This window comes from Piliocolobus tephrosceles, chromosome 1, assembly GCF_002776525.5.
Source record: "Piliocolobus tephrosceles isolate RC106 chromosome 1, ASM277652v3, whole genome shotgun sequence".
Classification (NCBI taxonomy): Eukaryota; Metazoa; Chordata; class Mammalia; order Primates; family Cercopithecidae; genus Piliocolobus; species Piliocolobus tephrosceles.
The window spans coordinates 131079177-131104649 of NC_045434.1; the positions used below are offsets into that span (position 1 = coordinate 131079177).

The 25473-nt window shown below is 35.6% G+C and overlaps 1 protein-coding gene across 17 annotated transcripts in view; it reads left to right on the forward strand.

Moving 5' to 3' along the window:
* ZNF644 (zinc finger protein 644) overlaps window positions 1–25473 on the forward strand; it is a 102764-nt gene that overhangs the window by 50465 nt on the left and 26826 nt on the right. Inside the window, exon 1 of one of the 17 annotated variants that reach the window (XM_023194708.1) lies at window positions 8516–8582. The exons of the other annotated variants lie outside the window; for them this stretch is intronic. Coding sequence (XP_023050476.1) covers window positions 8551–8582 — 32 coding nt within the window. The 5' untranslated portion in view covers window positions 8516–8550. Of the gene's footprint in view, window positions 1–8515; window positions 8583–25473 lie in introns of those variants that run through there. 17 annotated transcript variants of the gene reach the window in all.

The window sequence follows — 25473 nt, forward strand, 5'->3', positions numbered from 1 at the left end:
AGCATGTGAATTAGTTATATCACTAATTGAGATAAGGTGTACAATGACAATTGCTATTGCTTTTCATGCACTTTTAAATTGATTGCATGATCAAATATTAAAATAAGCTTGGATCTTTTTTTTTTTTGAGACGGAGTCTCACTGTGTCACCCAGGCTGGAGTGCAGTGGCGAGATCTCGGCTTATGGCAATCTCTACCTCCCAGATTCAAGCAGTTCTCCTGCCTCAGCCTCCTGAGTAGTTGGGATTACAGGCATGTGCCATCACGTCTGGCTAATTTTGTTTTTTGTATTTTTTTTTTTAGTAGAGACGGGGTTTCACCATATTGGCCAGGCTGGTCTCGAACTTCTGATCTTGTGCTCCACCCGCCTCAACCTCCTAAAGTGCTGGGATTACAGGCGTGAGCCACCGCTCCGGGCCATAAGCTTGGATCTTTTTGTGCACTCACTGGTGGCTAGAGGCAGCCTACCCAGAAATATGCAGTGTGTCTGATGAAACCAGTTGAAGTTAATAAAAGGAAACTTTGTTGTGTTTAATTCCTGTAATTGACTGATTTCAGGGCCTTTTTCATTTATAGTCAGCCTGTGTTGGCTGTGTTTCTTCATTAGGTTGACTACTACCTTTTAGTTGTTCAAAACAGCATAAGCAATAGAAGACATGGTTCCCATTCTCTTGCAATCACAGGGAAGGTTTTTGCTTTTGTGTTTTGGAACTTAGGTCCATTAGGAGAGAAATATCAATACTCATCGACTGAATGTTTGAAAGAGTTCTGAAAAGAACAGTTCTGTTAAGAGCATATGTCAAAGGAGCTTGACACAGAGTGGGTTGAGGAGAGCTTCACAGAGTAAGTGACCTTAAGAGCTGTGATCTGAAGGGAGATTATCAGTTAAGGTTAACTAGATTTGTGTGATGGAGGGCTGAGGATTCAAGACCAAGGGAACTACATGTATAGAGGCCCTATGGTGAAGAGGAACATGTTTGGGGAATTTGAGAGAAGGCCAGTACTTTGGATCACTGAGAACTGATGGGAGGAGAGTCTGAGACTACAGTGGAGAGATAGGCAGGGCCCAGCAAAGTCATTTCAACTGTGTAAAAGATTTAGGATTATATCCTGAGAGAAAGGAAAATGTGTTTTACAGAGAAGTGGAAAGATGACTCTGCCTTTGGTGTAGAAAATGATTAGAAAAGGGAACAGTGGATTCTACTTAGAAGTCAGACATGCATTAACTTCAAGAAACTTTCTGCTTATGATAATGAACAAAAAAGTAGTCACAAATTGTGTTCAACACTCTAGGCACTATTTTGGATGTCAAGGGTACGTCAGTGAGCAAAATGTCTCTCTTCTCAAGAAGCTTACTTTATAGTGTGGAGAAAAAACAAATGATCAAATAATAACGTATCAGGTGTTAGTACTATAAAGAAAAGTATCAGCAGAGAGGGGCATACTATAAAGAAAAGTATCAGCAGAGAGGGGCGTAGAGAGTTACTAAGAGTGCTCTTCCAATAACTTTATTTTGGATGTTATATGAAGAACCAGGAAGGAGATGGACACAAATGTGAAAGAACTGATCCGTATGTATATTTGGAGGAAGAACTTCAGGTGGAGAATATTAAGTGCAAAATAAGTGGAGCATAGTCGAGACATAGTAAGGCCAATATGAGTACACTGAGAAAGAGAGTTGGGGCCTGGCGCGGTGGCTCATGCCTGTAAGCCAGGCACTTTGGGAGGTCGAGGTGGGTGAATCACCTGAGGTCAGGGGTTTGAGACCAGCCTGGCCAACATGATGAAACCCCATCTCTGCTAAAAATACAAAAAATTAGCTGGGCGTGGTGGCTGGTGCCTGTAATCCCAGATACTTGGGAGACTGAAGCAGGAGAATCGCTTGAACCCAGGAGGTGAAGGTTTCAGTGAGCCGAGATCATGCCATTGGATTCCAGCCTGTGCAACAAAAGTGAAACTCCATCTCAAAAAAAAAAAAAAAAAAAAGAGAGAGAAAGAGAGTTGGTGGGAGATGGGGTCTAGGACAAAGTGCATTGGATATGAACTATAAGACTCATTATTTATATCAAAATTTAATCCTTCTCCTGCCTCAGCCTCCTGAGTAGTTGGGATTACAGGCATGTGCCATCACATCTGGCTAATTTTGTTTTTTGTATTTTTTTTTTTTAGTAGAGTTAAAATAGTTAACTTTAGTAGAGTTAAAATTTTTTAGTAGAATTAAAATAGTATTCTGTTATTTTACAACTTTTAGAAACTATTTTTTGTCCTCCTTTTAAATAAGAAAAATAAACAAAAATTTCAGAAAAGAAGAGTAGTGTTGAGGGGTGAATTATATCCCCCTCCAAATTCTTATGTTGAAATCCTATCCCCCTCTACCTCAGAGTAACCTTGCTTGGAGATAGGGTCTTTATAGAGGTAATCAGGTTGAATGAGGCCATTAGGATGGGCTTATCCAATTATCACTGATGTCCTTATAAAAAGGAGAAATTTGGATACTGAGACACTAATAGAAAGAAGACAATGTGAAGAGACCTAGGAAAAAGATGGCTCTCTATAGGCCAAGGAGAAATCTGAAACAGATCTTTCCTCACAGCTGTGAGAAGGAACCAACCCTACTGATACTTTTGTCTTGGACTTCCAGTTCCCAGATATTTGAGCCAATAAATTTTTGTTGTTTAAGCCACCAGTTAGTTGCAGGACTTTGTTAAAAGGCGATTCTAGCTTTTTCTTTTATCCTAGCAAATTAATACAGATATTAACTAAAGACTAAAATTTACCCTCCTCACTCCTTCCCCATACTTAACAAGGGTAACAGATTGTTACGAAACCTTCCAGGTCTTTTACTGTGTTTGTGTGTGTGTGTGTGTTTCATTAATTTGTAAAGTAACTTATATCTTCTAAGGGAATGTGGGGAATTTAAAAACAACAAGCAACAAAAAGTAAATGCTACAGCATTATATTATAGTTCCTTGCCTTCCAAGAAAATTTTTAACTCTAAAACTAAACTCTGTCACAAGATAATATACACTACTCTTTTCCAAAAAAAGTCCTCTTTTATTTTTAAAGTTTCATGCTAAGATACTTCACAATCTTATTTAAATTTGTTAAAAGGTTGATTTTTCCATTCCAGTATAATATTCCAGTATAGCTTTTTCTGTTGCTTCAGTGTGGTATTTTGGAAAAAGAATTTGTTACCACTTGGTGGCACTGTGTGGCTTAAAAATGAATCACATTGTATGCAGTTAACTATACTGTTCTACATAAATGATTAAATTCAGAGGGAAACTGATACAGAGCAACTTAGTATAGTAAATATTTGATTCTTTTGCAAATAAAATAATAACTGGTATTATAGAGTTTTATTAAAATGTCATGGAATATAAAAATATAAACCAAGGCTTAGTTTGGTGGGTAGGGAAGTATATAAATTTTTGATAGAAACCTCCTTTAGGTCAGGTGTCATTTAGCATTCTGTCTTAATCCTCTTCTTTGTCTAGATGTGAGAAAATAGGTTTTTAATATTAGAAACAAACGTCTTCAACTTTAATAGTAATTAATGTTTTCCAAGGTGTATATTTTATTTTCTCTTATATAAACTTAAGAAAATGAAATTTTTTCAAATGATTAAGATAAGTAAAACTTAATGGAAAACAGAAAAATTAAATATATTGAATGATGTCTTCCTGCAGCATATTGAAAAATCAAACAGTCCTTTTAAAGATCCTGTATGTTTCATTTAATTAGACAAAGGATCTTGAAATATAAGAAGAGAGTCACTTTGTTCCAGACATAATTTTTGCTCCCTCGCAATTGACATCTAATACCGTAATTGTTAAGGTATTTGTGTAATATATTGTTTTCTAGGTCACATATACAGCATATAAAAGATGGTGCTCTGTGTCTTTTTAAAAATTTAAATACAATACATACAGGAAAATGCATGAAGTGTAGGGTACAGCTCAGTGAGTCATCACAAAGTAAACCCTCCATGACCACCACAGATCGAGAAATAGAATACCGCCAGCAACCCAGAAACCCCGTTTCTTTTCTTAGTCACTATCCCTGTTTTTTTCTTTCCCATATTAACCACTTGCCTGACTTCAAAGAAAATAACTTTTTTTTTTACTTGTTTTTGAACTTTTACAGAAATAGAATTATACAGAAGTATTATTTTGTCTAGTTTATTTTGTTCGACGTTATATTTGAGAATTGGGAGTTTTGTCAGATATAGCTATGGTTCACTTGTATAATTTTATCACAATTTGTCATATTACTGTAGAACATTTGGGCTGAATAATGCTGCTGTGAACATTCTTGTACATGTTTCTTGGTGCATATGTGCAACATTTATATTAGGTGTATACCAAGACTAGAATCTGGGTCGTTGGTTTGACCAGTGTGTGTATATTCAAATTTAGAAGATGACACAAGAATTGTTTTCAAAGTGGTTGTATCAATCACATCAAGTATATGAGGATTCCTGTTGCTCTGTATCCTCACTAACACTTAGTATTAATATCCTCTAATTTTAGTCTTCTGAAAGATGCATTTCCCTGATCCAAATGGAATTGAGCACCCTTTCATAAATGTACTGGTGGTTTGGGTATCCTTTTTTGCAAAATCTCTTCTCTCCTCACCACCTCAACAACATTACTGTTGAGCTTTCTGTTTCTATCTTATTGGTTTATAGGAATTATGTAGTTTATGCATACAGCCCTGTTTTTCCTATTGGAGTTTCTGTACTTTTCCTTTTAGGAGTTTTTATATGCTCTAAATAGACTCTTTGTTAGTTACATTTAAAATATGTATATATATTCCACTTTGGCTTGACTTTCACCTTCTTAATATTATCTGTTGATGAAAGGAAAGTCTTAATTTTAGTATAGTCCATTTTATCATTGTTTGCTCTTATAGTTAATGTCCCATTTAAGTCTTTCCTTGCTCCAAGGACATGAAGATACTCTCTTATGCTCTGAAACTATGCTTCTCAACTAGAGGCAGTTCCCTCCTCTCTAACCATATATCTCCCACCATCTGGGTGAGACATTTGGCAGTGTGAATGAATACATGTTTAGTTTTTATAACTGAGTGAGTAGAGTACTCTGGTCATCTAGTGAGTTGGGCTAGTGGTGCTGCTAAATATCCTACAATGTACAGAATGTTAAGCATCCTACAATGCACAAAACAAACATCTAGCCAGGGTGTCACTAGTGGTGAGGTTAAGAAATGTTATCCTAGGATCTTTATTATTTTGCTTTCTACCATCCACCGAGAACTTATTATTGTTTATTATTTTGTATATTGTTTATTATGTATTTAGATCTACCTTCTATCTAGAACTGATTTTTGTATAATGTGTGAGGCATAGAGTCACCTTTTCTTATGTGTGAATGTACGTTTTATATGACATCATTTATTAAAAAGATCACTTCCCTACTGCTCTGTGGTGTCACCTTTGGCATAAATAAAGTGACCATATACATATGGATCTGTTTATGGACTCTGTTTTTTTTCCCCCTGTTGGTCTACTTTTGTCTATCCAAAGCACCAACACTATGGTCTTTTAATTACATGGCATTATAATAAGTCTTTATCTCCACTAAGGCGGGTCCTCCTACCTTGTTCTTCTTGTTTCATTGCTTTCCATAAATTTTTAGTCATAGCAGTTTTATAAAATTGAATCTATACATTGAGAGAGTAAACATCTTTATGATATTAGGTCTTAACAGTTCACGAGTGGCAAATTATCCATTTATTTAGCTCAGTGAGACTGAAATTCTTTGTTCTCAGGATCCCTTTGAACTTTTTAAAATAACTTTTATTTATATGATTATATCAGGTTATTTGTTGCTTATATCAAGGTTGTTTCTCAGCCTTGGCACAGTTGACATTTTGGGCCAGATAATTTTCTGTTCAGTGGACTGTCTGTGGATGGATACTATCTGTGCATCATAAGATTTTTACCTAGCCTCTAGTCACTAGATGCCAGTAGTACTCACCCAGTGTGACAGTCAAAAAGTCTAGACATTTCCAAGTGTATTGATCCCAGTTGAGAACAATTTTTACTGCTTTTGAAATTAAATTTAAATGTTTATAAGTTTATTTTAGTATAATAATATTCCATTACATGTTAACATGAATAACACCATTTTGAGAAAAATACACATTCCAGAACAAAATTTAGTGAGAAGAGTACCATTGTTTTACATGTTTTAAAAATATCTTTAATGTCTCACTTAATAGAAGACAGTTGCGTTCTTATACTTGCTTCAGTTCAGATACTGTATGTTATATAGCGTCTGGAAAACTCCATTGTACACTTGTGAGAGAATGACAGTGAAAAGGCAAATAAGGTGTTAGTATTATTATGAAAATAGTTTTGTTTATTGAAGATCCTCTAGTAAGGTCTTAGGGACGCCCCCTGGGCCCCACAACTCACACTTTTCAGATCTCCTGTCCTAGAGATCACAGTATGCACCCTTGACCTAACTTAATCAAACTGTTAATAAATTAAGTAAATTAGATTAGATTGATAATTTGTTAATTTGTTTTATCTTTCCAGACAATGCAAGAAACTGAAAACATTTTAATCCTATTCATTTCCTTCCATACTGTACCCCTTACTCAACTTATTTGCTACTATACTCTTGTGATTTTAAACTCTGTATATATTTTAGCCAGCATGAAACCTCATCATCATTTGCTGTGTAGATTTACCTACGTATTTACCACTTGTATCACTTTTTATTCTTTCCTCCATCTTCAGTTCTTCATCTGTGATTTTCTATTTCTGAAGATCACTTTCTATTGTACCCTTTAGTGTAGGTCTGTAGTGAGAAATTCTCTTTGTTTTTGTTGTCTGGTCGTGTTCTGTATTCCACCCTCACTTTTGGGTAATTATTTTTTAGGATTCTTGAGTTGGCAGTTACTTTATTTTAACGAGGATGTTACTCCTTTGTTTTCTCTGCCTTCTGTTGTTTCTGTTGAGAAATTATTAGTCTTGTCAATGTCCTCCATCCAAAAAGACTAGCAAGAACACCCGTAGTTGAACACATTTTTTACTTGTTGCAATGAGGGAGACCACACACTAACGGGAGCTTTGGGGTGTCTTACTAAGAGGATATTAGAGGGAACCTATTACAGGATTTGGGCTTTGGTTGAGTAGTTTGAAGAGGGTCTAAGGAAGTGGAAGTTTGTCCTAGATTGGGTGTTGTCAGGACGTGGGACATTTTATGATTGGCTGTCTTTCTTTAAACGGAGGTAAAATTCACATTACATATGATTAACCATTTTTAGTGTACAATTCATTGGTGTTTAGTGAACAGTAGTCCCTCCTTATCCACAGAGTGTACATTTCAAGACTGCCAGAGGATGCCTGAAACTGCAGGTAGTACCAAACCTTATTACCGTCAGTCAGTCACGTTTCTGTTCATGTCTTTCGCCCATACATTTAATGACTTTTCTGTTTTACCTAAGCTCTTAAAATGCACCATGTTCATAACTTTTGCAGTTTGAGGTGCAACAGGAAAACTTGCACAAATTTCTTTTCCCTTCTTCGCAGTTCAGCGAATAGATTTGTTCTTACTGTAGATCTTAGCAACCTTAGCATTTTTTTTTTCTCTTCTTACTGAGAACTTTCACCTTTTTATGTAAAGGAAACAGTTTACAGCTTCTCTTTGACATAACTGAATTGCCAGTATCACTACGTTTGTACTTTGGGACCATTATTAAGTGAAATAAAGGTTCTTGAACAAAAGTACTGCAATATCATGACAGTCAATCTGATAACCAAGATGATTACTAAGTGACTGATGGGTGGAGAACATATACACTCGACAAAGGGATGATTCATATCCCTCAGAGTGGGATGGTGCAAGATGTCATCAAGCTCCATAGACTAGCAATTTAAAACCTGTAACTTGCTTCTTTCTGAATTTTCCATTTAATACTTTTGGACTGTGGTTGACCACAGGTAACTGAAACTGTGAAAAGTAAAACTGTAGGTAAGGAGGGACTACTGTATTTACACTGTTGTGCAACCACTAGTTTCTAAAGTGTTTCATCACCCCATAAAAACACTGTATTCATTACATAATCACTTTCTATTTGCCCCCTTCCATCACCTGGTAAAGTAACCTTAACTTTCTGTCTCTATATATTTGTTCTGGATATTTCATATGAAAGGAACCATAGAAAATGTGACTTTTTGTGTCTGGCTTCTTTTACTTGGCATAATGTTTTCAAGGTTTGTACAAGTTGTAGCATGTGCTTCATTTCTTTATATGGCTAAATAATATTCCATTGTATGGATATACTGCAATTTACATATTATTCCTTAATGAATATTTGAGTTATTTTTACTATTTGGTTTTTATGAATACAGTGCTATAAACATATGCGTACAAGTTTTTCTGTGGACATGAGTTTACATTTCTCCTGGATGTATATCTAGGCATTGAATAGCTGGATCATATGGTAATCTATCTCAACTCTTTTAGGAACTTCCAGACTTATTATCCATAGCGGATTCACTGTTCCCACCAGCAGTGTATGAGGGTCTCTGTTTCTCTGCATCAGTGTCGGTAATTGTTAGTTTTCATTTTTTTGTTTGTTTATTAAAGCTATTCTAATGGATATGAAGTGGTATTATTGTAGTATTGATTTGCATTTCTTTAATGACCACGATGTTGAACATCTTTTTATGGGCCTAGTCATTTATATATCTTTTTTTGAGAAATGTCTATTCAGGTCCTTTGCTCATTTAAAAAATTAGATTATCTTTTTGTTATTGAGGTTTTTATATGTTCTGGATATTAAACATTTACCAAATATATTTCAATAATATCTGTTGATATACACAGAATTTTTATTTTGATAAAGTTCAATTTCTGGTTTTGTTTTATTTTATTTTATTTTTTATTTTTTATTTTTTTGGCTGTTTGTGCTTTTGATGTAAAGAATCCATTGCCAAATCAAGAGTCATGAAGATCCAACCCATACCTTCTGAGAGCTTTACGGATTTAGCTTTTATATTCAGATTGTTGGTCCATTTTGATTTAATTTGTTTAACTGGTGTGAGACAGGCTTCCAACTTCATTCTTTTGCATGTGGTTATCTGGTTGTCCCAGTACCATTTGTTGAGAAGAGTGTTCTTTTCCCCATTGAATGGTCTTGGCACTTTGTTGGAAATGAATTGGCCATAGATGAGTGGGCTTATTTCTGGACTCTTAAATCTATTCCATTGGTCTATATGTCTACCCTTCTTCTACTGCCACATTGATTACTATAGTTTTGTAATCAGTGTTCTGAAATCAGGGAGTGTGAGTACTCCTTTTTATTTCTCAGTATTGTTTTTGTTGTTCAGGGACCCTTTCAGTTCCATATGAGTTTGAGGATAAGCTTTAACAATCCTGCAAAAAGGCCTTTAGAATTTTGATAGAGTTGAATCTGGGATCTCTTTGGGGGAATTTTGTCATCTTAACAATACTGAGTCTTGAAATCCATGAACATAGATGTATTTCCATTTAATTAGGCCTTTAAGTTTTTCTAGCAACGTTTTGTAGTTTTTAGTGCACAAGTCTTTCACTTTCTTGGTTACAGTTATTCCTTTTTTTTTTTAGAAGGAGTTTTGCTTTTGTTGCCCAGGTTGGGGTGCAATGTTGCGATCTCAGCTCACTGCAACCTCAGCCTCCTAAGTAGCTGGGATTACAGGTGCCTACTACCATGCCTGGCTAGTTTTTATTTTTAGTAGAGACAGGGTTTCTCAATGTTGGCCAGGCTGGTCATAAGGTTACACTTATTCTTTTGGTTATTTTTTTGTTTTTGATGCTATTGCAAATTGATTTATTTTTTTAATTTTCTTTTTGGATCATTCGTTGCTGGTATATAGAAGCATAACTGATTTTTGCATGTTGCTGTTGTGCTTGCAAGTTTGCTTTATTTGTTTATTAGCTCTAGTAGTTTTTTTGTGGATGCTAAGGGATTTTCTATGAATAGAATTATGTCATCCACAAATAGAGATAGTTTGACTTCTTTTCTAATTTGGATGCCTTTTATTTCTTTTTCTTACATAATTGCTCTGACTGACTTTTAAAAGTACAATGTTGAATGGCAGTGGTAAAAGTGGTAGCCTTGTCTCTTTACTGATGTTAGGGGAAAAACTTGTCTCTCACCATTGGCTATGATGTTTGTTACGGGTTTTTCATAGATGCTCTTTGTCATGTCCTTTTATTACTCATTTACTGAGTTTTTTTTTTTTTTTTTTTATCCTGAAACAGTGTTGAATTTTGTCAAATGCTTTTTCTGCATCTATTGAGACGATCATGTAGTGTTTTTTCTTTGTTCTATTATGTGATATGTTGTATTGATTGCATTTCTTACGTTGAACTACCCTGGCATTCCTGGGCTAAATACCACTTGGTTATGTTTTATGATACTTTTAATATACTATTGGTTTAGTTTGCTAGTATGTTGTTGAGGATTTTGGTGTCTATTTTCATAATGAATATTTGTAGTTTTCTTTCAGTATCTTTGGCTTTGGTATTAGGATAATGCTGGCTGCTTAGAATGTGTTAGGAAGTGTTGTCTCATCTTCCATTTCTGAAAGAGTTTGAGAATAATTAGTGTTAATTTTGTTTCATAGAATTTACCAGTGAAACCGCATAGTCCTGGATTTTTGCATTTGGGGAGGTTTTTGATTATTAGTTAATTCTCTTTACTTGTTCTAGGTCTATTCAGATTTTCTATTTCTTCTTGACTTCATTTGGGTAATTTCTGTGTTTCTAGGAATTTTTCTATTTTATCTAGATTATCTAATTTTTTTGGCATCCAGTTATTCATAGTATTCTCTTGTAATTCTTTTAATTTTTAAGGTTGGTACCAGTGTTCCCACTTTTATTCCTGATTTGTTACTTGTGTTCTTCTCTCTTTTGTTGTTGTTGTTGTTGTCAATTCCTTTGTCAACCTTGTTGATCTTTTTAAGGAACCAACTTTATTTTTTTAATTAGAGGGAGGCTCAGGTAGGGGTTTCTTATTTTTGTTTTCGAGACAGAGTCTGTGTTGCCCAGGCTGGACTTGAACTCCTGGGCTCAAGTGATCCTCCTGCCTCTGCCTCCTGAGTATTTGTGACTAAAAGAACCAATATTCTCTCATCTCTGTTCTAAAGACTGATTATTTCCTTCCTTCTGCTGGCTTTGGGTGTAGTTTGCTCTTCTTTTCCCTAAGGAAATAATTCCCTAAGGCATAAAGTAAGATGGCTAATTTGACATCTTCTTTTTTAATATAGATATTTACAGCTGTAACGTTTCCTCTGCATGCTGCTTTTGCTTCATCCTATAGGTATTGGTATGTTGTGTTTTCATTTTCATTTGTCTCAAGATTGGCCATCATACTAAGTCTCATCTATAGGGAATGCAGACTGAAGCTGGGACAAACTTACACTGGCATACCCTGTTTTATTGTGTTTTGATTTATTGTGCTTTTCATATATTGTGGTTTTTTTTTTATTTTTATTTTTATTTTATTTTTTTTGAGACGGAGTCTCGCTGTGTCACCCAGGCTGGAGTGCGGTGGCGTGATCTCGGCTCACTGCAAGCTCCGCCTCCCGGGTTCATGCCATTCTCTCACCTCAGCCTCTGAGTAGCTGGGACTACAGGCGCCCGCCACCACACCCGGCTAATTTTTTGTATTTTTAGTAGAGACGGGGTTTCACCGTGTTAGCCAGGATGGTTTCGATCTCCTGACCTCATGATCCGCCCGCCTCGGCCTCCCAAAGTGCTAGGATTACAGGCTTGAGCCACCGCACCTGGCCTATTGTGTTTTATATAAACTGAAATTTTGCAGCAGCCGTGCATCAAGCAAGTGTACAAGTGTCATTTTCTCAACAACATATGCTCATTAATATCTCTGTATCACATTTAGGTAATCCTCACAGTGTTTCAGACTTTTTATTTTGTTAGAGTGATCTGTGATCAGTGATCTTCATTGTTTCTATTGTAATTGTTTTAGGGCTCCACAAACTGTGCCTAATCAAGGTAGTAAACTTAATTGATTAATATTGTGTGTGTTGTGATTGCTTCACCAACTGGTCCTTCCTTGCCTGTCTCTTTCCCTCTCCTTGGGCCTCCCTATTCCATGAGACACAACAGTATTGAAATTAGGCAAATTTATAACCCTACAGTGGCCTCTCTTAGTGTTTGAGTGAAAGGATGAGTCACATGTCTCTCATTTTAAATCAAAACCTAGAATTAAGCTTAGTGAGGAAGGCATTATACAAGATGAGATAGACCAAAAGGTAGGCCTCTTGCAGCAAACATTTATAGCCAAGTTTGTGAATGCAAAAGAAAAGTTATTGGAAGAAATTAAAAGTGCTACTCCAGTGAGCACACAAATAGTAAGAAATTAAAACAACCTTATTACTGATATGGAGAAAGTTGGAATGGTCTGGATAGAAGATCAAACCAGCCACAACATTCCCTTAAGCAAAAGCTTAATCCAGATCAAAACCCTAACTCTCTTCAATTCTGTGAAGGCCAAGAGAGGTGAGGAAGTTTCAGAAGAAAAGTTTGAAGCTAACAGAGGTGGATTCACAAGGTTTAAGGAAAGAAGCCATGTTATAACATAAAAGCGCAAGGAGATGCAGCAAGTGCTGATGTAGAAGCTGCAGCAAACTACCCAGAAGATCTAGCTCTGACAATTCATGAAAATGGCTACACTAACCAACAGATTTTTCAGTGTAGATGAAACAGCCTCCTACTAGAAGAAGATGCCATCTAGCACTTTCATAGCTAGAGAAAAGTAAATGCCTGGCTTCAAAACTGAAGCCTGAGAGACAGGCAGACCCTCTTGTTAGTGGCTAATGCAGCTGGTAACTTTTAAGTTGAAGCCCAATGCTCATTGAACAATTTCATAAATCTTAGGGCCCATATGTATTATGCTAAATCTCTACCTGTGCTCTATAAATGAATCAACAAAGCCTGGATGACAGTGCATCTGTTACAGCATGGTTTATGAACTATTTTAAGCCTACTGTTGAGACCTACAAGAAAAGACTACTTTTGAAATATACTGATGGACAATGCACCTGGTCATCCAGGATTTCTGATGGAGATGTACAAGACGAATGTTGTTTTCATGCCTGCCAACACAGCATCGTGGAACAAGGAATAATTTTGATCTTGAAGTCTTAATATTTAAGTGCATTTCATAAGGCTACAGCTGCCGTAGCTAGAGTCATTCCTCTGATGGATCTGAGCAAAGTAAATTGAAAACTTTCTGGAAAGGATTAGCTATTCTAGATGCAACTTAAAACATTTGTGATTCATGGGAGGAGGTCAGAATATCAACATTAATAGGAGTTTGGAAGAAGTTGATTTCAACGCTCATGTATGACTTTGAGGAATGCAAGACTACAGTGGAGCAAGTAACTGTAGGTGGGGTAGAAATAGGAAGAAAACTAGAATTAGAAGTAGAACCTGAAGACTGGGTGCCATGGCTCACGCCTGTAATCCTAGCACTTTGGAAGGCCAAAGCAGGTGGATCACTTGAGGTCAGGAGTTCAAGACCAGCCTGGCCAACATGGTGAAACCTCATCTCTACTAAAAATAAAAAAATTAGCCAGGCATAGTTGCACAAGCCTGTAATCCCAGCTACTTGGGAAGCTGAGCCAGGAGAATCGCTTGAACCTGGGAGGTGGAGGTTGCCATGAGCTGAGGTGGCGACACTGCACTCCAGCCTAGGCTCTGTCTCAAAAAAAAAAAAAAAAAAGTGGAACCTGAAGGTGTAACTGAATTGCCGCAAGCTCGCAACAAAGCCTGACCAGATGAGAAGTTGCTTCCCTAGCAAAGAAAGTGGTTTCTTGAGAGGGAGTCTACTCCTAGTAAAAATAGTGTGAACATTGTTGAAATGACAACGTAAGATTTAGAATATTACGTCAATAAAGCAGTAGCAGGGTTTGAGAAGATTGACTCCAATATCAAAAGAAGTTTTGCTGTGGGTAAGATGCTGTCAAACAGCATTGCATGTTACAGAGAAATCTTTCATGAAAGAAAGGGTCAATCAATGTGTCAAACTTCATTGCTGTCTTATTTTAAGAAGTTGCCACAGCCACCCCAACCTTCAGCATCCACCACTCTGATTGTCAATATTAAGGCAAAAATCTCAGCAAAAAGAATAGAACTCACTGAATGCTTAGATGACTGTTAGTATTTTTTAAAGCTATAAAGTATTTTATTTTTATTTTGTTTTGTTTTTGTTGTTGTTTTTTGAGACGGAGTCTCACTCTGTCACCAGGCTGGAGTACAGTGGTACGATCTCAGCTCACTGCAACCTCTGCCTCCCAGGTTCAAACAATTCTCCTGCCTCAGCCTCCCAAGTAGCTGAGATTACATGCACCCACCACCACACCTGGCTAAGTTTTTGTATTTTTGGTAGAGATAGGGTTTCACCATGTTGGCCAGGCTGGTCTTGAACTCTTGACCTCAGGCGATTCACCCGCCTCAGCCTCCCAAAGTGTTGGGATTGGCGTGAGCCACTGCACCCGGCCACAGTAAAATACTTTAAGGTATATACATTGTTTTTTAGACATAATGGCTTTTGTGTACTTAATTGACAACAGTATAGTATAAACATAACTTTTTTTTTTTTTTAAGTTCCAGGGCACATGTACAGGATGTGTAGGTTTGTTACATAGGTAAATGTGTGCCATAGTGGTTTGCTGCACCTGTTAACCTGTCACTTGCATATTAAGCCCAGCATGCATTGGCTATTTTTCCTGATGCTCTCTCTTCACTCCCTACCCCATAGGCCCAGTGTGTTCCCCTCCCCGTGTCTGTTAAATGTAACTTTTGTATGTACTTGGAAACCAAAAAAAAAAAAATCGTGGCTCATTTTATTCTAGTATTCACCTTATTGCAGTGGTCTGGAACTGAACCCACAGTATCTCCGAGGTATTCCTGTAATTGATAAAGAAGGTGACACATCACTCATTTTAGTGGGTTGAGGGGGATGTTTGGTTGTGTTGCACAATGGTCTTGTCTGACATGGATGTTTTATGAGATACTATTTTTTTCTTAAGACAGCGTTGTGACAGAACATCAGATAGTCTTATAGCACGAGGTTAGTTCTTGGACATCGGAAGCTGCTCCCCCCCGCCCCCCCCCCGCCATCCCTTAGTCTATAGGTATTCTTTTTTTCTGTGGCTGCTTTTAATATTTTTTTCTTATTGTCTTTTATTTTCATTAGTTTTCCTGTGATGTATCTAAGTGTAGATTTTATTTATTCATTTCAGAGTTCCAGGTGCTCCCAGAAGCTTTGGCTTGATGTGTTTTGTCAGTTTTACAAAATTCTCAGCAATTATCTCAGAAGTATTGCTTCTGTCCTATAGTCTGTCTTTCCTTCCGGGATTCCAACTAGATGTTGGAATGTATGTGTGATCTTTTACCATATCAGTTTCAGCTCTTACTCTTTTCTCTATTTTCCATCCTTTTGTCTCACCTTGCTTCATTCAGTATACTTCGTTTTGGCCTTTTTCTAGTTCACTAATTATCTAATTGTATCAGCTTTCTGGTTTGTTACATAGTGGCCAGAGCATATGGTCTATAGTGATTTCTGTTTCTGTTGGAAGTTTCTCAGTGGTTGTTGTAATACATTCTCAGATTTTATAAATGTTCTGTGTTTTGAAAAAAAGAATGTCTGGTTGTTGTATAGAGCTCTCCCTATATGTTTGATCAGTGGTCTACATACTTTTTTTTTCACACACCTCTATAATTTTGGAAAACTGGTATTTTTAAGTTGGCATCTGACATTTTTCTCACAAGTGAGAATAATTACATATTTATACAGTATATTGTATGCATAATTTACATCTCATTTCTTCAGAATCTTTGTACTGTAGATTTAATTCATTAAGGTTACAGAAAATGTCTGCCTTGTAACATTTAACAAAACCAGTCTTAACAGCTAAACCAAGGTGACCCTTGGTCAGTAAAAATGGCTTTATTTTAAAAATTCAAATAAATGTATTTTTATCACTGTTGATGACCTTTTCATTTCTGAATTTTAATTCTAAGACTGGGAATCAGGGAGAGGGATGACAGAAAGAAGTATGGAGAGAGAGACAGCCACTGGAATCTTCCCTTGAGTTGTTTTTTGATTAAGACTGTGTAGCCTTCAAATTTTCCTATTATGTGCTTTGCTGCAATGGCCTCTGCCTAAGGAGCTCTGTATTCTCAAACCTTTTATTTGACTCCCGAAAGGTTTTTACACACTGGAGCATTTGTGCAATGCTAAGAGTCTGGGCAGCTCTTTTCTTGACCCTTGAGGTATTCAGTTAGCAAGATAAATAGAAATCTTTGCCTTTGAAACTTAGTTTTAGAGGAGGGATGCTCAAACTACAACCACAGTAAATAAATACATTGCATAGTGTGGTAGAAGGTGTTAAGTGTTATGGGAGATGGGAGAAGGTATAAACTAGTATAAGCGTATTTGAGAATGCCAGCAGTGTGAAGAAGGTAAGGGTTTTGGGGTGTCAGTTTAACTAAAGTGGTCCTGGTTGGCATCATTCAAAAGATAATGATTGAGCAAAGACTTGAACCAAGATGAGATAGTTTGCCATGAGACTATCTGGGAGAAGGAGCATTCCATCTGAGGAATAGTCAATGCTAAGGCCTTACGCTAGTAGAGAACATATTCAATAATAGTAAAAACAAAACAACAACAAAAAAGCTAATGTGTCTACAGCAGAGTGAGTGAGTTGGGGAGAGGAGTAGGAAACGAAGTCAAAGGGTTACTAGATAGTATCTCTCTGTAGGTCCTTACAGGTCATTATAAGGACTTTTCCTTTTTTTATCTGAGAAAAACAGGGAGTCATTTTAGAGTTTTGAGGGACATTATCTGTATGGATCACTCTGATTGCTGTGTTGAGAATAGATGGTAAGTGACTAAGGATCTGTCCTTGTACTAATACCAGATTAGTCAGCTGATGAAGTCATACAGGGGAGAGGTAATAGTGGATCTGGGTATAGCAGTGATGAGAAGTGATTGGATTCTGGATATATTTTGAAGGTAATAGCGGTTGGAGTTCCTGATAGTTTAGATATGAGGTGTGAGTAAACAAGAACAGTGAAGGTTGCTCCAAGGTTATTGGCCTGAACGACTGATATAGATGAGGAAGGCTGTTAGATATGTGTTTGGGAACTTTTCTTTTGTACAGTGAGAGAAGGGTGATCTTTAAAAGGGAGATGGGTAAGCAGAACTAGAGTACTGCGAATATAACATCCAGATCAATTTTAGGGAAAGAGTACATATGGAAGTTGAGGAACTATAAATTAATACTTTACCTGCATACTCTCTGAGAAGTCAATTCTGCTGCCCCAGCCTCCTGAGTAGCTGGGACTACAGGCGCACGCCACCACACCCGGCTAATTTTTTGTATTTTAGTAGAGACGGGGTTTCACCATGTTGCCCAGGCTGGTCGTGAACTCCGATCTCAGGCAATCTGCTCGCCTTGGCCTCCCAAAGTGCTGAGATTACAGGTGTGAGCCATTGTGCCCGGCCCCAGCACTATTTTCTTGAAACAATAAATGAACAACAAAAAGGATTCAGGAACGGTGTTTGGTGATATAAGCAAACATTCTCCTTAGCTGCACACTGGGAATCCTATTGCTAAAAACACGCAAATTTAGCTGCTAACCAAAAATCGGTACCATACATTCAACCTGACTATCCATGTGGGATTGGTTCCATGACCCTGCAAGAATACCAAACTCCAGTGATGCTCCAGACCTTTATATAAAATGATTTTGTATTTGCATATCATCTGTACGCATCCTCCCGTATACGTTAAACTATCAATATATTTCTTGTAATACCTAACACAGTGTAAATGCCAAATAGTTGTTATACTTTATTGGTTTCTTATTTGTATTTTTTATTCTTGTAATTTTATTTTTTATTTCTTTTGATCTGAGTTTGGTTGAATCCGAGGATGCAGAACCCACACAGAGAGCCAACTATATTTTTGTTAAGACAATAATGTGAGAGAGAAGCACGCTAATACATTTTGTTTCAAGAAAAGCAAATTTCTTGTATTTGAATTATTACCATCCTAAATTAAGATACTTGTAGAATAGTGATTATCTTGAAATATTTTTCTTAGATCATAATAGGAGTTTTTCTGGTTTCAGAAAAATAAATTGAGCAAGGATAAGAACATTAACAAGAGTTCACATTTAATACGAAACATTTCTTTGAAGTAACACTTTCAGTTTTGTCCTTTTTTTAGTTCTCAAAGATGTCATACTTTTCCATGTGAGTATATGGAATAAGTATATTCAAATATATAAATATATAAATTCAATATGTTTGAATCTGCATAGTAGAGTTTGAATGTATATAATACAGGTGAGAGGTTAAGTACTCATAAATTATTACAGATTTACAGAATTTTTTTATGATTTAAATCCTTCCTTCAATAAATTGAATTGTAAATCAGTGAAATAATTCAGTCTTGGATGTCATTATTCAAGTTCTGTTTCTCATTAGACTTTAATTTTATATTTTCTAAATATGAGATTAAGCAAATTAATTTATGGAACTTTTATAATGACAGATTATTAAAATCTACAGAAGTTTAAGAAATCTACATGTTAAATAAAATCTGTGAACCTTTGAATTTGAAAAACTTAAATTGCTGAGGCATTAGAAGGAAACTAGTATACATTCGTTATGTTCCAAGCATCAGGCTAGACATGCTGGTAAGGTTTCTGTTGGTCATCTTTTCCCAAAAATGAAATACAGTTGACCCTTGAACAACATGAGCTTGAACTGTATGGGTCCACTTAAATGTGGATTTTTTTTTTTTGTTTTTTGTTTTTTTTTGAGACGGAGTCTTGCTGTGTCTCCTGGGCTGGAGTGCAGTGGCCGGATCTCAGCTCACTGCAAGCTCCGCCTCCCAGGTTCACGCCATTCTCCTGCCTCAGCCTCCGGAGTAGCTGGTACTACAGGCGCCCGCCACCTCACCTGGCTAGTTTTTTGTATTTTTAGTAGAGACGGGGTTTCACCGTGTTAGCCAGGATGGTCTCGATCTCCTGACCTCATGATCCGCCTGTCTCGGCCTCCCAAAATGCTGGGATTACAGGCTTGAGCCACTGCGCCCGGCCAAATGTGGATTTTTTTTGATAAATATAATTGACTTTCTGTATCAGTGGGTTCTGCATCTGCACCCAAACCAAACGCAGATCAAAAATACAGTCTTCATGGCATGTAAAACCCACATTTAAGGAGGGCTTGCTTATCTTATCCATAGATGGTGTCAAGTGCAGGGACTTAGTATGCATAGATTTTGGTATCCACCAGGGTTTTAGAACCAATCCGTCATGGATACTGAGGGATGACAGTAGTTTCATCTGCATTAACAATCTGTTAAGGCACCGGTCATCTCTTCAGCTGTTGTAAGGAATCCCTTTAAAGCCACCATGTTTGCATTTGCAGTCATGCCACTAACTTTGATATGCATACTATAATGTGCCTTGATCCTGTGGAATATACATGGTTGGGGCAAAAGTTTCATTAACAGCACTTTGAACATTCCCAGCTTTTAAGTTCTTCAACAAATTACTAGTGTTTCCTGAATAAACATTAAGCAAATAGATATCTGACTTGGTGCTGATTCTATACTCTAAAACCATTCTTTTGTTATTTATGTCTTGATAATTGTTGAGAAATGTATAGGTATAAATTTTTTGAATGGTGAAATTGTCTTTGCCCTTTAAAATTATTTCTGTTCTGAAGCAATTTATTCCATATGCATATATATTTATCTCACTACTTTGAGTATAATTGTCTGTATTTTCATTTATATAATTACATACAGTCCCTGACTTACAATGACAGTGATTCAGTTTTGCGATGGTGCAGAAGCAATGTGCATTCAGTAGAGACTGTATTTTTAATCTTATCTTTTATTTTTTATTATGAAATTTTTATAGACTGTGTCAGATTATTTTGCCCAATTGTAGGCTAATGTAAATACATTTAAGTAGGCTAAGCTACAATGTTCAATAGTTTAGATGTATTAAATGCATTTTCAACATGACGTTTTCAATTTATCATGAGTTTATTGGGAGGTAACCCCATTATAAGTAAAGGAGCATCTGTGTATGCTTTGTATTCGTAGGACTTTAAACACTCTCACTTTTCTTGCATTTATTAGACATGATGGTTTAGTATTTATATAATATTTCAAAACTGAACACAAACAGCATACCCATCATAGGGTGAAGAATACCAGAAGGCTCAAAGTAAAATGACAATTTATGGCATGATACTTTCTGTGGAGGGCAAAGTTGACACACTGCCTCTGGAGTATGGGATTGACACACTTTAGCTGCATTGGTTTCTTTGAAAGTTTCACAGTTAATGATTTGAACAGATAGGTTTTATAGTGAACCGACCCATTTTACACAAATGTGATCAAAATGTTTGACCAGTTACATATATATCACTCATTTCAAATGCTTAAATGCTTGAATTTGTCTTGTTGGAGCCATGTGCATATGTCATTTACGATGTAAGCTGAGACCATCACTTATTCTAATTACATAAAAGCATAAACAACACAACAGTCATTCTGTGCACTTAGCACTCTCCTTTGGTTGCAACTGTAATTTATTGCCTTGCTTCTTCCAGTTGCAAAATTCTTCATTAGGAAATTAATGTTTGATTAGTGAACATCCATTTGATTTTCTACTACTGTTGATTCTCATTGTTACATAATTTTGCCATGTCTTCAAAGTTATGTCTTTGTAGGGCCTCCCTGCCCCCCTTGCCTTCATCCACACAGTTACCTGCTTCCATTTACCATATGGGAGCTTCTTTAGATGTGTTAGATTATATTTAGTATTTACTATACTTCGCAGTAAGAATGATCTTGAGTTATTGGGTGTTTATGGTCTGGTACCTACCATCTGTCTTCTATTAAAAGTTGAGGATGGTAGATGGCATCAGGAACAAGCTATTCAACAGGTTCAATGTAATTTGTTTACTTTATTTTTTTATTGCAATCTATATATCAAACTCAGTGCCTTTTTTTGTTTGTGTTTTGGTGTTGCCAAGAGGAAAAAAAAAATCTCTGGCTGTAACATTGAGTTTTCATGACACAGTTAGCTCTGTGGCAGTGTGTTGGTCATTTAATGCCATATTTTCACTGTTCAAGAATCAATTTATTGACAGATCATAAGTTAACTAAAGGATTATTTCAGGTAATTGTGAATTTAGAGAATACTTTTAAGGCTCAGTAGTGTAATTCTCCAGTTTTTAGCTCATTATTTCAAATAATGTTAAATGTTAATTATGTAATAACTAAATACTAAACACTTGTAGTACATATTAGAAGGGATCTTAGAAATCATCTTATTCAATCCCCAACTCCATATTCCTGTCTGTAATGTTCTTGTCAAGTAAGCAAGAACCATTCTTGCTTAATGGTAACCTTCTGAGCCGTTTTATTATTTGGCTTGGTTTTAGAGTCAGTCTCATGCTGGATACCCTTATGAGTGTTCTATATTTTTTTAGTGTTTCTTCTCAATGTGACATTTAGAATAAGTTATTACCTGGATGGTGCACTCTGTCTTCTCTTGAATTGTGCACTAGGTGAGATTTAGGTATATATGTTTGTACATTGTGTATGGTATATATAGGTTTAAATGCTGCAATAATTTTAAATGTAGTATTTCAGTTAATTAAGATTCATTTTGTAGTTTGACACTTGTGAATGGTAGTCTCTTCTTGACCCAATCTCATACATTACTAACTGAAGTTGTCATGTGTTTGCAAGGATAATTTAAATGAACATAGAATTTGTGAAAACCTGACAGATCCTAACTATAACTCAGCTAGTGGGCAGCATTATAATTTATTTATAGCAGTGTAATATAGCAATTAATGAACTAATATACAATGAGGGCAAATTGTACTATATTTTTGCATGAAATTATACTACACAACAAAGGTTGGCATTATGTAGTTAAGTACCCACAAAATGTTAACCTACTTGCAATAAATACAATTAATAATGTACATAAAAGAATGAAATTAAGCTAATTTTCTATCACAAAAGAATTATTCATGAACAGAAAGTGGACAACATAGATTTGATGACAGAAAGGTTGTATCTAATCTGAATTACTGAGTGACCTAGGAAGCTTGCTCAGAGGGATTACAGAATAATTATGTTAATATGCAATTATCACCTCATTTCTTCTGTAGTAACCTCAAGATGTAGTGTAGTGAGGGTGTTATAGCAAGTGCTGATAGTTTGCAAAAATACTGATGTTTGAGATTTCTGAGACAATAAGTCTAGCTTGAGGCATATAAGGGATGATCTGTCATCTTGAAGACAGATCTGACCTTTGTACAGTTTTTTAATGCTCACGGTATATAACTAGAGGCAGTTATAGCTGTAGAACTCATTATGATTTTGCAGAAATTGAAATATATTTTATGTAGATTTAAAGTTCTATTTGCAGCTTTTTAAAAAGGTGTGTGAATTTTCTTAAAGAACATTTTAAAATTCAGTTAAAAGAAAAATTCTATGATTATATGATTATCTGGGGAAGATTTAGTAATGGTGTCTAAACATTGTTTTAAAATCTTAATTGATATAGCTAATTCATTGAATTCATTGAATTGAAATTTAAGGAGTCCAAACATCAGTTTGTCTATCTTAATTTATTAACTTCTGTTTTAATGTCCACCTTCAAATATGTTCCTACTTTGTTATAGTAACCTAAACTGGTATTGATGTCTCTGTTGTATATACATTTGACTATACAAAGGTAGTTGAAAAACTATTTGAGATGGTGTAAAATTAAGTCAGATCAAATGGTTTCTTGCCTAGATGCCTCATAACCCAACATGAATGTAGTAAAATAATTTTTGATGGTGTTAAAATTCTGTATCCATTATTCAATGCAACAGATTTTGATGATCCATTGTTCTGCGTGGTATCTCAGGACAACAGCTATGAGTATTGAGTACTATTATTAAGAAGTAGTGTATTTGGAGCATTGTATAATTAGAATATATTCTGAACATTTTAATTGTTTCTAAAATAAGTACCCACAAAATGTTAATCTACTTATAGTAAATACAGTTAATAATGTACATAAAAGAACAAAATTAAGCTAATTTTCTCTCAGTAAAGAATTACTCATGAACAAAAAGTGGACAGTATAGATTTGATGACAGGAAGGTTGTATCTAATCAGAATTACCGAGTGACCTAGAAAATTTCCTTACTAAGTCAACTTTTGTAACATATTTTCAAACTGATGCAGAAGGTAGTGTCTTTTATTTTTGAGTAGAGATAATTATTAATTTGGGGGTAAGTAAGCCATATTATATGGATGTGAAGGAAAACTTTCATTGTTAAAGTCTTCATTTTATATTTTAATAATATTTAATCTGATTTTTTTTGCTAGATGTGTTTTGTAGATAAAATCATTTATGCACATATATTTTTTCTATGTTTTTGAACAAAACAGGTTGATATCTTCAGAATGTGAACTTATGAAAAGCTCTTATAAAACCATTCTGGTAATGAGGATGCAGTCTCCAAGCTGACATGATGTTCTCATAGTTTGTCACCCTGCTGTTCAGGGGGTACCAATGAAGTTGCTTTAAATGGGAAGCGTCTGTTCCATCTCTAAACCTCTAACACCAGAACAGATGGGTGGAACATAGAACATGGAAGGTTTTACCTCTGAGGTGGTAACAGTGAAGCCACTCATTAACACTGAATTTACCACTTCGTTAGCAACATTGCTTCCTGTTGAGAAAAACTAATATAGGCTTTCAAATTGACTGAGCATATATTTGTCCACCTCTGTGATTATAATAAGTGGGAACGTAAAGGAAAGTAACTGTCTTTCAAGCCAGTTTTTTGTCGTTCAGTTCAGATTTATGAGATTGTTGCTATTGAAGCATTTTATGTTTTCTACCTAATTTAATGAGAAATATCAGGAATGAATAATAAGTGTAGCATTAAGGCTTGCTTTTCTTTCCCTTGACATTTGCACACCCTTTCCTAACACATGTTTATGTGCTGCCCATTTTTAACTTCTGTGTGTGTGATGTAGAGACTCCTGCTGGGTGATGCATTAGCACCATTTTGGAGTGATATCATTTAATGTGATCTTATTGGAAGTCTATTTTTATTACCACAGAAGTTTGCCAATCTTAAAACAGAATTCTAAAACCTATGAGGGGTGGAAAAAGTAATTGTTGGTATAAATAACAATGTCAAAGATACTGGTAATAGATATTTGTTGTATTAAATAACATTTTATGGAAAGAATAAGATCAGATTATAAATGCTTGTTCTAAGTTATAAAATACAAAAAAGGTAAGAACAATTTTATTATTCTTGAATTAGATTTAATGTTTTACAAAGCATGAAATTGGTACCCTTAAAGGATAGTAAAAATATTGAACTTTATTGAACATGTTTTGATTTCTAAATGTTAGATTGTGAGGTCATGTTGCCCTAAAATAGTATTACTTGTTGTGCAAATTAAAAATACTAGCAAAGAAAAATATACAGGCTTCGTTCTTTATCTGAGAGCAGGAACCTAACTTGTCTTATTTACCGTTATTTCTGGAATACGGGATCAATGCATGGCACAACTAAGTGCTTAGAAAATATTTGGAGAATTACTGCAAAAAAGGAGAAGAAATATGGAAGCTTATGCCAATACTTCAATTAGTTAATACCTGGGGTTGCCAAATAGCAAGTTCTTTAAATTGTACATGAGAATTATTGGATATTTTGAGGACCTTATTATAATTACTGCGTTAGTAAATCAGAACCTGATGGAACTTGTATTAGAATGGGGTATCCAAATTTCATAGGAGCAAAACTGTTTTTCTTCTTACACTTTAGGAACTTGTACTTTGATTTTGAAATTGTGTTTTTATTAATCCAATACTTACTCAGTCTTTTATTCAACAAATATTGCCTGAGCACCTATGCCAAGTGATGTACTAGGTTCTAGAGATATGATAGTGACTAGATTACATTCCCAGTCCTCTAAGAGCTGACATTCTTTGAAGAAGGCAGATACTTCCAATGTGGCCATTTCTAAGAGCAGGAAAAGAACAGGTTGCAAGGGAACTTTTCATAGTGAGGGTAGTCATTACGTAAAGTCATCGTATGAATGGACCCCAAACATTCAGAAATACTGTTTCCTTTAAAAATATTGTACTTTTTTCTCATAGTGATTAAATATCTTATCAAAAATGCCTAGAAAAGTTTTATCTACATTTTATATGAAATAAATTTAAAACATATGTTTATGCTATTTTATTGTAAAATATGTTAGGCCGTTGCACTAGACCACCAGATCAAAAATGGGATAACTGCTTTTAAAGAATGCGTGGAATTTGGGGCCCCACACATGAAAGTTTGACATGAAACTTC